The sequence below is a fragment of the Blennius ocellaris genome, assembly GCF_963422515.1.
Source record: "Blennius ocellaris genome assembly, chromosome: 14".
In the NCBI taxonomy this organism is placed as follows: Eukaryota; Metazoa; Chordata; class Actinopteri; order Blenniiformes; family Blenniidae; genus Blennius; species Blennius ocellaris.
The window spans coordinates 25,756,303-25,769,435 of NC_137663.1; the positions used below are offsets into that span (position 1 = coordinate 25,756,303).

Here is a 13,133-nt window from a genome sequence, read left to right on the forward strand (position 1 = left end):
GTGTGTTGATTCCTTCCACAGGTGCCGTGACTCCAAAACAAGGGCCCCCGCCGCCAAAACGCCTCCGTGGTGTTTTTGTGAAAATAACGCTCCAGTGACATCGCGTGACGACGGCGCGGCGGCGCCTTGTTGGGGGATTGTTCCCGGAGAGGAGTTTTGGTTTTTGGGTAACGTCTGGGTTCCTCATCCAGGGTTTCCAGTCCTGTGGGGGATGATAACGGAGCGGCCGCGGCTGAAGGAGCATGGTGAAACACCAACCCCTGCAGGTCTACGAGAAGCAGGTCTTTGTGTCCTTCGTCACCGGGATCTATGGTTGCCGCTGGAAACGCTACCAGCGCTCCCAAGACGACAGCTCCAGGGTAAGACCGCGAGTCTCCCCGACGTGTTTGATGGCGTGAAAGTTGCTTTGAAGTCTTTGCGTGTTGGGACATTAGACAAAAAACACCTTTTTAACACACTGAGTTCCTCGAATTAGACGTCTTACCTGCTCTTTTCCCGCGTTAATGAAAGAAATACAAGGTTTGAGGCCCAATAGATACATAGATATAGATATATGCATATAGATATATTAAGCATTAAGTCAATTCTTGAAGTTTTGTTGTTGGATGAAGGAATAATTTTGAGGTCATTTGGTAAAAAAGAGTCTCTCGTCCTCTACTGTAGTACTTCCAGCAGGACAGAGACAATAACAACATACTTCCCATACATACATACTTAATTCTCGGCTAAATAATGCTGCATAACGTTTGCGTCTCTGTGAGACGGAGAATCGGACGTCATCCACATCAGGCGGTCGCCGTACAAACTCCAGAGCTTCAACTTTAAAATCCCAGTATGAGACGTTCGAGGACGTCTTCAGCAGTGTTTTGTCCCACAGTGACTTCGTATTGTCTGGATTTCATATTGTGCTGAAGCTCATGAAGCTCGTGAATCTATAATGTGAGCAGTGGCTCAGGTTATCGAGGCGTGTGGCGTCCCCCAGGGCTCTATTCTGGGTCCCATACCATTTTTTCTCATAATTTACATCCTATCGACTAAATAATCGCCCCGTTTGATTCCCTCTCTTAACGTTCATTCATATATATTCCAACTTCTGCAAACAGTTCATTGTGAAATGGAGAATCGAAATGTACCGTAGTTTATTTTAAGTGTCTGTGAAACTGTTGATGTTAAATGAACATTTTAGGAACTTTTGTCATTTGTTGTCGGGGACATGAGAGTGTTTGAGGGGTTTTGACTTCTTCCTTCTCCTTTTCGTTCATGAAAATGAAGATTTAAGTGGATTTTGTCATTTCTTTTTTTGTTTTATTCGTCTAAATATTCGTCACGAGCCTCGTTTAGCCCACAGATCTGCAGCTGATGACTCCCGGCTGAGGCGGCTCTGAAACCCGAGCCCACCTCAACAATAAATGAACTATTTCCCACTTTGTCCAGAGAAGTAGGTCAGGCTTTGTGGCCGGCGGCCGCCTGGACGAGCTGCACGCAGGCGTTGCAGCGTCGCGGTTAATTGCAGCCCTGGTTTCCCCCCGAAGCAGCGGTTATTGTTCACAAAATGACTGTTTTCAAATGTCTGCCAGAGATTTCTGAGGTGTTATTAAGCCTTCAGGGCTCGAAAGCTGAAACGTCCTGCAGTCAGGCTTCACTACTGCCTCACCTTTTTTTTTTTTTTTTTTTTTGTAATAAAGATGCAGATAGACGATTCCCAGATAGACGATTCCCAGATAGATTCTTCCCAGATAGACGATTCCCAACTGGTTGATTCGCAGTTTGACGATTCCCAGTGGGCTTTTTTCCCAGTTAGACGATTCCCAGATAGACAATTCCCAGTTAGATGATTCCCATGTAGACGATTCCCAGATTGATGATTCCCAGTCCCAGTCTATCTGGGAATCGTCTAACTGGGGAAAAAAAACACTGTTGTCGAAGTGAGAATCGTCTATCTGGGAATCATCTAACTGGGAAAAAAACACTGTTGTCAAAGTGGGAATCATCTATCTGGGAATCGTCTAACTGGGAATCATCTAACTGGGAAAACAACACTGTCGTCTAAGTGGGAATCGTCTATCTGGGAATTGCATATCTGGGAATCGTCGATCTGGGAATCATCTAACTGGGGGGAAAAAAACACTGTCGTCGAAGTGGGAATTGTCTATCTTGGAATTGTCTAAGTGGGAATCGTCTATCTGGGAATCGTCGAACTGGGAAAACAACACTGTCGTCTAAGTGGGAATCCTCTATCTGGTAATTGTCTAACTGGGCAAAAAACACTGTTGTCTAAGTGGGAATCGTCTATCTGGGAATCGTCGAACTGGGGGAAAAAACCCCACTGTCGTCGAAGTGGGAATCTTTTTTTATAAAGACCCCCCAGAAGAGCATCATTAACTGCTGATGTCAAGTCGATTTATTCCTGCTGAATTCCTGAGCGACTTTCAGACCCGACCCTGAGTAACGGCTGCAAAACGATCCTCGCAACAAAGCAGAATCGGAGCAGTGTGTTGTGAGTGTGAAGCGCAGCCAGAGGCCCAGCTGTGCCGGAGCCAGACGCCCAGCTGTGCTGGCCCCCCCGCGGTGCCGGCCCCCCCGCGGTGCCGCTGGCGCCTCCTGCTGCTGGACGTCTTCTTCTGCACAAAGAGCCGGGCGCTGCGCTGTAAAGTCTGAGAGCCGGGCACCGAGGATGTGCTGACGGAGGGAAGAAACACAAGCCTGTCTCGTTTACAAAGCTTCATGGGGTCTCACACACACACACACACACACACACACACACACACACACACACACACACACACACACACACACACACACACACACACACACACACACACACACACACACACTACTCAGACATTAGCGGGGCGGCCAGCATTCATGAACTCAAACACTGTCTCTTTGCTCTGAAACACATCTCAGATAGACGATTCTCAGTTAGAAAATTCCCAGTTAGAAAATTCCCAGATAGATGATTCCCAGTTGGACGATTCCCAGTTGGACGATTCCCAGATAGACGATTCTCAGTTAGAAAATTCCCAGTTAGAAAATTCCCAGATAGATGATTCCCAGTTGGACGATTCCCAGTTGGACGATTCCCAGATAGACGATTCTCAGTTAGAAAATTCCCAGATAGACGATTCCCAGATAGATGATTCCCAGATAGATGATTCCCAGTTGGGCGATTCACAGATAGACGATTCCCAGTTAGATGATTCCCAGATAGACGATTCTCAGTTAGAAAATTCCCAGTTAGAAAATTCCCAGATAGACGATTCCCAGTTAGAAAATTCCCAGATAGACAATTCCCAGATAGATGATTCCCAGTTGGACGATTCCCAGCCAGACGATTCCCAGTCAGACAAATTCAAATAGATGATTCCCAGTTAGACGATTCCCAGATAAATGATTCCAAGTTTGGTGATTCCCAGATAGACGATTCCCAGTTAGACGATTCCCAGATAGACGACTCTCAGACAGACGATTCCCAGATAGACGACTCCCAGATAGATGATTCCCAGATAGACGATTCCCAGTTAGACGATTCCCAGATAGACGACTCTCAGACAGACGATTCCCAGATAGACGACTCCCAGATAGATGATTCCCAGATGGACGATTCCCAGATGGACGATTCCCAGATACACGATTCCCAGATAGACGATTCCCAGATGGACGATTCCCAGATACACGATTCCCAGATACACGATTCCCAGATACACGATTCCCAGATGGACGATTCCCAGATGGACGATTCCCAGATACACGATTCCCAGATACACGATTCCCAGATGCACGATTCCCAGATAGACGATTCACAGATAAATGATTCCCAGATAGACGACTCCCAGATAAATGATTCGCAGATAGACGATTCCCAGATACACGATTCCCAGATAGACAACTTTATTATTTGTAACATTTCAATGACGTAATAATAACGTATTACGATGGCCGAGATCGTCTTTTTTAAGGTGTGGATGGCACGATACGGTGGTGTGTGTGTGTGTGTGTGTGTGTGTGTGTGTGTGTGTGTGTGTGTGTGTTCAGTCAGACCCGGACCAGAACAATAATCCTCCAGCAGCGTCGTGAGGAAGCAACTGAAGCTCGTTAACCTTTTCCTGCTTCAGCCTCTAAACCAGTGGCAGGATAATCTGACGCCGCTTTGCAAAACCGGGACGTCGCAGCTTTTATGTCCCTGCAGCTTCTAACATGTTTCCTTTTCCTTTTTTTTTCTTAATCAATTCTTACTTTCATACATTTATATTTAAATTGAAGTTTGTATTTTTAGATTAACTTGTGTATGTGGTCAAGATTCAGTTCAAACTTTATTTAAAACTGATTAAAATAAAAATATAAATTTCATGAAGCATTGAAATAGAGATATTTATAATTCAGTCCTATCATCATTTCATGACTTATCCTCACATGATTACATAAAACTATATTTTTATTACATACATTTTAATAAGTTGTCCCAATATTGGCAAAAAAGTTTATTATTCATGATTCACTTTTATTATTTATTCGTTTATTAGCGCCCCATGTTTTTTTTGTTTATTTCTATTAGTTTTTACAATTTCATTACATTATTTTGTAGCTTTTTGAGCATTTTTTAAATGATATTTGTTTATTTTGTGACAAATATTAAGTATATCTATTGATATTATTTCTGTGATTTCATGTGTTTTTTTATTTTTATTGGAGAGAAAATTATTTCTTTAACACAGAAATACTTAAACATTTAGCAAATATTAATCTTTTTCTTACACGAGCGTGTTCATATCTGTGAAATACAAAAAAATCTAATGAAAATTAGTAATCATAGAAATATAAAATAGATTTGTTTTAAAAACATAACGGCCACAAAATTAATTCTCAATTTGACGGTCACTTGATTGTTTTGTGTGTGTGTGTGTGTGTGTGTGTGTGTGTGTGTGTGTGTGTGTGTGTGTGTGTGTGTGTGTGTGTGTGTGTGTGTGTGTGTGTGTGTGTGTGTGTGTCAGCTCTCTGGGGCTTCAATGTGCTTTAAATAGAATGATGGAAATTGTATGTGAAAATGATGTAGTTACCACGTTGGGCCACTAGTGGGTGCTGTTGTTTATATTTTTTGTAATGAAACCACACACACACACATGCAGCAGAGAACATTTACTACAGCTGTGGTGTGCATGCGCAGTAGCAGAATTAAAAAATAAAGAAATAAAAAGTAGCATTTTTTTTTCACGGTTTCCACAGTTGGAGCATTTTCAAAAAGTTCCACCTCGAGAGCCATTTTCAAAAAGTTCACTCACTTTTCCATTCTCACTTGAAGATAATCTGAGCCGTTCTCTGGTGACCCGCCGTCCAATCACAAGCCCTAATCTGCCAACAAATACCTTTATTCTGAAAGACTCAGAAAAACTTCTATTTTGTTCACCCAGAATAAAAACCTGAATGTCTAATATGTGCGGAACAAAGTACTTGCATCGTGACAGAACAGTAGAAAACACACATGTTGCATCTCTAATTCACACAAATTTGCAGAGGGTGAATTGCGACTCGCCTTGCGTTAGCGTTAGCGTTAGCGCCGGCCGCACTGCGCTGCAGGTGAACCAATTAAAAACACAAAAACACATTTCCTCGTCGGCTGCCATGTTTCCAGCTGTACCGTCTTTGACCTTTCTGTCCGCGACCCCGTCCCACTGAGTCCTGAGCCGTTTTGCTCTTCAGCCGTAAACACATGTAATTAACTCCCTGCCTCTTATGTAACCTTGGAGGGGTGGGGGATGGGGGGGGGGGGGGGTGGGGGTGTTCTGCAGGGATGCGCCGATCATACACTACACCTCCCGTCACATGGCATTAGCGGATAATCCCGTTAACTACTGAAGGGAGGAGTCCTTGAATGCAGCACAGCTTCGGCCCGCGTGGCGAGACGGAAGTCCGTTAAAAAAAACAAACAAAACAAAAAAACACAATAAGCCAACGGCACATATCTTATACTCAAACAGGAAGTCGTTTCCATATTTGGGTTAAGATGTGACTGAATGTTGGAATGTTGGTTTGTAGTTTTAGTGCAAAAACACCAAAAACAAGGCTAAAAAACAAAAAAAAACTCACGACGTTTAAAATGGTACTTAATGGTACTTAAATCTAAGCGTTACGTATAAACATTGACGTCTTTGTTTAGAATTATCCTTGTTATTGTTCTTATTTGTTAAATGGTTTTAGCATTTTCTCCTACAGGTAAACATTTACAAGCTTAACATTTTGAGATTATGCGTAAAATATTTGTTGAACATCAGGGAGGAAGATGTGAATACATTTTAAATTATGTTTGTGTCTAATTTGGTACAATATTTTATTTGTCAACACGCTACGATATGCTAATATGTTCTAACAAGACCCCGTTTCCACGACAACCTTTCAAGTCAAAACTCCTCATTTTGTTTTTAAACAAGATTTTTGCGTTTACATGGCAAAGTTTTGAAAACAATTCCATTTTGCACGGAAATGGCAGAAACACTGAAAATTGTGTAGTTTTCCTGTCGGGCCACTAGTGGGTGCTGTTGGTTGTTTTTGTAATGAAACCACACACATGCATTATTTCCAGTGAAAATACCTTGTATTTGCTTTTTTTGTGTGTGTGTGTGTGTGTGGCAGAAATATTTTGTAAACAATGTAGTTCCCCCGTCGGGCCACTAGTGGGTGCTGTTTTTCTTTTTTGTTTGTTTCTGCAATGAAACCACACACACACTTGATACAAATGTTAACACTGAGCGCGGACATTTGTATGGACAGACGACCAAGTTGGATCGTTGTTACGGTGACTGTCAAAATAAAAGTCCCAGGAGAAAACGTACAGGAAGTCTTGACACTCTAGAGGAATCATTGCTCTTAGTGTCCGTCTACTGAGCATGTGCAGAACAACTCGCTCCCGAGGGAAGAGAGGAGGCACAAAGAGTTCATAGAACGAAGATTACTGGTATAGAGTATTTTGCTGGTAATATTTGTTGTTGTTGTTGTTGTTTGTTCCAGTGGGAGTGTGCATGGTTCGTCATCCTGTGCAGTTCTTTCCTGCTGCTTCTCCTCTGGGCCTACTTCTGGCTGGTGGCCAAAAATGATTTCAACGACTTCAACTGGTGAGTCGCAGGTTTTATTTTGAAAGTTTTTAGGCGTAAATGAAAAGCTTTTATTGAGCCCATGTGTGATGAAGGCTTGAACGTGAAGGATTACCTTACAGAATTAAACACTAGTAATGATTTTCTGATTTCGGAGAGAAAGAAGTGGCGCCACGAGAGGAAGTTCCTCCTTCCTCTTACCCATAGATGGGCGTGTGTGGGGGCGGAGCCAGCCCAGCTCACACAGACACAGCAGATTCTGGATGCAGCTCCTATGATCCGATGTTCTAATGGAGGGAAAATCAAAGAGACGCTTTGAATACGAGTATTTCTGGACCAGCGAGGTTCATGTAAAAGCGTTGAAACGCCAGATGATCTGATCCTTTGATGTTGCAGGTTGGTGTACAACCGTACCGGAGAGTGGCGGGACGAGACGCTGCCCATCGTGGCGTCCACCACCGTGGGCTTCAGCTACATCACCTTCTTAATGGTGACAACTCTTCTTTTTAAACGCCTCCCTGACACTTCTGCATCTGTGAACTTTGAATATATAGAATAAAAACTTGAATGTTGAAAGAAAACTTCAATATGTTGAAAGAAAACTTCAATATGTTGAAAGAAAACACAAACATATGGAATGAACTTTGAACATACCGAATGAATCTTGAATATTTTGACTGAAACCTTGATTATATTGAGTGAAAACTCGAATACATTGAATGAAAACTTGAATATATGGAATTAACTTTGAATATATTGAATGAAAACATTAATATATGGAATTAACTTTGAATATATTGAATGGAAACATTAATATATGGAATTAACTTTTAAAATGTTGAATGAAAACAATAATTTGGAATTAACTTTGAATATATTGAATAACAACTTGAATATGTTGAAAGAAAACTTCAATATGTTGAAAGAAAATACAAATATATGGAATGCACTTTGAATATACTGAATGAATTTTGAATATTTTGACCGAAACCTTAATTATGTTGAGTGAAAACTCAAATATATTGAATGAAAACTTGAATATATGGAATTAACTTTGTATCTATTGAATAAAGAGCCTTTGCATCACAGAGATACTCGTTTCGCCAGAATAATAAATACCTTTACTCAAAAATTGCTGCGGTGCGTTCAATGACCTCTTGGAAACGTCCGCCTTCGAAATTGTTTTGACAACAAATCTGCAACTAAACGTCTTTATCTTCTCTTTCAGTCATTGTAGGTTAAAAAAAAAAAGCCTATTAAATCAACACAACTATACTTTTGTTCGTGCAGCTAGCTACAGATGCAGCTAGCGAGCTAGCTGGAAAGTGAAGTCTCTGACGAGCCAATCAGAGGGCTTGAAAGCGCTGACGTCACGCTCGGCCTGCTAGAAGGCTCCGAGTCGCCAATATCACAATCTGATTGGTTGAAGCAGCAGCGAGACGACACGAGTTTTACACAGCAGACGCCTGCAGAACTGAAAGTGAAGGCCTCAGGCTGATTTCTCTACCCGGCAACAGATGATGGCTGACATGTGATTGGTTAAAAGCTTTAATGTGGAAGTACGCGTCTGGAAGCAGCGCAGCACAGACCGTTTGGAATTATTTAATAAGTATGTTACCAGACCCTCTTATTCATCAGTTTATATTTCACTTCTTCTTTTATTTTTTTCAGATTTTGGCACTTTTTCACGTCACCCTGGGCCAGCAGCTGAACCTCTACTGGGTTCACAAGGTGCAGAAAGTCACAGTTTTTTTTTTTTTTATTATTCTATTGCCACAGATATCGTCCAAACACTCCTCGGATACGAGGAAGTTCGTCACTGCGTGTCCTTGTCTCTGCAGATCGGAGTGTTAGCCACGCTGCTCACCACCATCTCCGGGGTCGTGTCCGTCGATGACGTGTGGGGGGACGAGTGGGACATCCTGCTGGCGTCTCTGCAGGTCGGTCTGACGTCCGCTGCGGAAATACCGCAAAAACCATCGGAACGTGGCGGAGAAATTAATAATCCAAGCAGCCTGTAATACGGCCTGTAATACCACTTTGGAACACAAGGTGGAGCAGTGAGTCCCAAGATGTGTCCATCTACTGAGCATGTGCAGAAGATTTACTGTTAAAAACGAGGTGAAAAATATCAGGTTGACTTGAGTTCTGGTAATGAAAACTGTCCGGGGGAAATTGAGGAGATCCTGGATAAATACCGACCAATCAGAGTGCGGGATTGTCGACCGTGTGTTTCCAGTCCACAGCGCCGTTCCTGCACATCGGCGCCCTGGTGACCGTCACGGCCGTCAGCTGGCTGGTCGCCGGCTACGTGGTCCGCAGAGAGAGATCCAGTGAGTCCTCCCTGCTCAGATCGTCTCCGAATGTTCTCCTCTTTTTTTAAAGTGCCAGTTTTTACATCTTCATGTGTGTTTTGGTGATTTTAAATTGCATCAACAACATGAACCGTGAAATTAATCTTGTATTTTAACGTGTCGGTGAAGCAGACATGCCACATTTTGCACTGGAATGTTTCATTAAAATGAACCTTATGTTGAACTCTTTGGTCTTAAAAAAACATTTTTTTTTTTTAAGAAAGATTAAAGTTTGGATTCGATTTTTGATTTTATTTCCTCTCAATGCACTTATAATGACTGCAGACATCAGATATATTGTCAAAAGTGCAACTTTATAGCTATGACTGTCCTCAGAGCTAAAATACATTAAAATAATTCCAAAAAAGACAAAAAAAAGAATGTTTTTCAATGGTTCTCTGTACAAAACAAAGAAAACATTTAAACTAAAAATCTAAACTCTTATTATGACAGTATTCTACTGGTTCACTATACAGAACCTAAATCAAGCCAGCTGATCTCAACTGGTCATATTTTTTAAATTCAATTTAATTACATTTAATTGTATTTTATTTAATTGTATTTAATTGTATTTTATTTTATTTTATTTTATTTTATTTTATTTTATTTTATTTTATTTTATTTTATTTTATTTTATTTTATTTTATTTTATTTTGTTTTGTTTTGTTTTGTTTTGTTTTGTTTTGTTTTGTTTTGTTTTGTTTTGTTTTATTCCTCACGGTAATTTTTGAACTTTTGAAGACTCCTGAAACCCTCCTCCTCCTCCTCCTCATCCTCCTGTTTCTCCTCCTCCTCCTCCTTCTCCTCCCCCTCCTCCTCCTTCTCCTCCCCCTCCTCCTCCTCCTCCTCCTCCTCTGTGGCAGACGTCCAGATGTTGGTGCTGGTGGTCTACGCCCTGCTCCTCCTGGCTCTTTACCTGGCGCCGCTCACCTTCACCTGCCCCTGCATCATGGACCGGAGCAGCCTGCGCCCGCGGCCCGCCATCATCGGCCGGCGGGGGGCGCCCATGGTGAGTCGCCGCTCCGCCGTGGGGGAAACGAGCGAGGAGGCGGAACTCGGCACCGGCAGGAGCGTTTCAATCAACATTTTCCCAAGAAAGAAAGAAAAAAGGAGGGAAAAAGGGAAAAATCCCTAAAAGGATTACTTTACACGCGGGATATTTTTTCCTTTTTCTTTTTTTCTTTTTGTCAAATGTCAAAACGTGTCCATTCAGAAGACCGTATGTCCACTCCTTGTGTTCTGCTGTTTGCCATTAGCTTGCTCCAGAGAACACGCTGGTGTCCTTCAACCGCGCCCTGCAGCACGGCGCCGGCGCCCTGGAGGCCGACGTCGCCATCAGGTCCAGAAATAAATCACGTCTCCTTTCACATTTCACACGTTCATTTGAGCCGGAGGTTTGACATGAGCTCCGGATGGACGTCCTCTGATGGACTTTGTCTCTTTCATCTCTGGACAGTGTGGACGGCGTCCCCTTCCTCATGCGCGACCGCACCCTGCGGCGGACCACCGACGTCGGCAGGGCCTTCCCGGGCCGGCAGCACGAAGACGCCTCCTTCTTCAACTGGACCGAGATCCGCTCGCTCAACGCCGGACAGTGGTTCCTGCAGGTAGGGGGCGCTGCCTTACACTAACCCGGGGCTCGGTATGGTCTGGGAGGTAAGGCAAAGGGTGATATGGGAGGTAAGGTAAAGCGCACCCCAGAGCGCGGTCCCGCTACAAAGAGTGGGGTAAAATGTAGGCGGAGCGATGTGACGTCATTACGCACGAAGAACAGGCTCCACAGCTCAACTGGTGTCTGAAGCTGGGAGCTTCCTGTTCCTTTCACAGTAAAACTGCTGCGCTGCGGAGCGCCGACAGTTCCAGGAGGTTCATTGCAGACTTGTTGAGAGTGACGGAACATTCTAGTGAATCACACAACAACTACAGGACATTAAAGACACACCATCACACTCATGGTTCTAACAATCCACATCTCCCACATTTATCTTCCATTTTAATGATGTGTAGTGATAAAGGAGCCAATAGCTGCAATGCATTATGGGAGTTTCTGTTTGTCGTGTTTTAAATGTAGTTATTGGGGGTAATGTTAGGTTTGTAGCGTTGCTAATAATTGTGTTTTGGTTGCTTAGTTCATGTAGTTTAGTTTATTAGTTGTAAGTCGTCAACCAGCAGTGAAGAAGGTTTTGTGTGTCGTGTCCTCCTGGCATGGTCTTCCTGTGGGACCGTCAAAATAAAAGCCTGATGTGCACGTCTGTTGTAAAGTATAAGCTTGTCCTCTAGCGTGCTTCTTTGACATGACTCACTATAATATCACGGTGATTTTGTGAGTGACAATGTCGGCGTGTTTGGCTCTCTGGGTGTTGAGTTCAGTGGGAAACGAGCATTAAAGGTTGCCGACCCCTGTTCTAACCCTAACCCAAGGGTGTCAAACATGCGGCCCGGGGGCCAGAACCGGCCGCCAGAGCATCTAATCCGGCCCGCCATGTGATTTTTTTTAAAGTATAAATATGAAAAGTGACAGAGGCGGATCTAAAAACACTAGATCGGCAAAAATTACATTCAAAACCGCCCTTGGTCAAAATTTGACCCCCGACATTAATGCAATCTGTAGAGGTCACATAACACAACGCCTTTCACAATAAAACAATGAGTCCAATTTATGTGAAGTAATACTTTAGACACGTAAACTCAAAACAATTTCCAGATGATGACAAATTGTTTTAATCCTGAATAGAAACACGATATCCAGATGCAGGTGACTGAGGGTTTTTGTGCAAATATATCTGATTTCCTTCAATATGTATATTTCAGAATAGACTGGTGAATTCTTGCCGTTACAAAAGGATCAAAAGAAGGAAAGACTTTGTATTTGTCCATATCTGCAGTTTAATGTTATGTTTGACTTGTTGCCTCCAGAGGTCAGGTTAGGTTGGATGTGGCCCCTCAACTAAAATGAGTTTGACACCCCTGCCCCCCCCCCCAGAGCGACCCCTACTGGACGGTGGACACGCTGACGGCGAAGGAGCGCAGCCGCATCGGGAACCAGACGGTGTGCGGCCTGGTGGAGATGCTCCGCCTGGCCTCCAGGGCCAACAGCTCGGCGCTGCTCAACGTCCGCCGGCCGCCGCCGGAGCACCCGCGCCACCGCAGCTGGTTCATGGACACGCTGTGGGCCGTGCAGAAGGCCGGCATCGCCCAGAAGAGGGTGAGGACTGTAGGTGGCGCCATCTTTACCCTCTGGCTCGCTGACGGTGCTGCAGACGGTAGCGTTAGCCGCGGAGACGCCGGCGTCCCCCCTGAAGCCCCGTGAGAGCCCGGTGTGTCACGACGCAAAGTGTAGCCACGACGCAAAATGTAGCCATGATGCAAAATGTAGCCACGACGCAAAGTGTAGCCATGACGCAAAGTGTAGCCACGATACAAATTGTAACGACGACGCAAAATGTAACCACGACGCAAAATGTAGCCACGACGCAAAGTGTAGCCACGACACAAATTGTAACGACGACGCAAAATGTAGCCACGACACAAATTGTAACCACGACGCAAAATGTAGCCACGACACAAATTGTAACAACGACGCAAAATGTAACCACGACGCAAAATGTAGCCACGACGCAAAGTGTAGCCACGACACAAATTGTAACGACGACGCAAAATATAGCCACGACACAAATTGTAACCACGACGCAAA

The 13,133-nt window shown here is 43.6% G+C and overlaps 1 protein-coding gene across 1 annotated transcript in view; it reads left to right on the forward strand.

Annotated features, from left to right (window-relative positions):
• Positions 1-242: 242 nt before the first annotated feature.
• gdpd5a (glycerophosphodiester phosphodiesterase domain containing 5a) overlaps positions 243-13,133 on the forward strand; it is a gene marked incomplete at both ends in the record, with an annotated part of 19,458 nt that continues 6,567 nt past the window's right edge. The window contains 10 exon segments of the mRNA XM_080508292.1: positions 243-359; positions 7,003-7,106; positions 7,482-7,575; positions 8,757-8,816; positions 8,927-9,025; positions 9,325-9,418; positions 10,303-10,448; positions 10,696-10,778; positions 10,896-11,046; positions 12,423-12,653. Coding sequence (XP_080364418.1) covers positions 243-359; positions 7,003-7,106; positions 7,482-7,575; positions 8,757-8,816; positions 8,927-9,025; positions 9,325-9,418; positions 10,303-10,448; positions 10,696-10,778; positions 10,896-11,046; positions 12,423-12,653 — 1,179 coding nt within the window.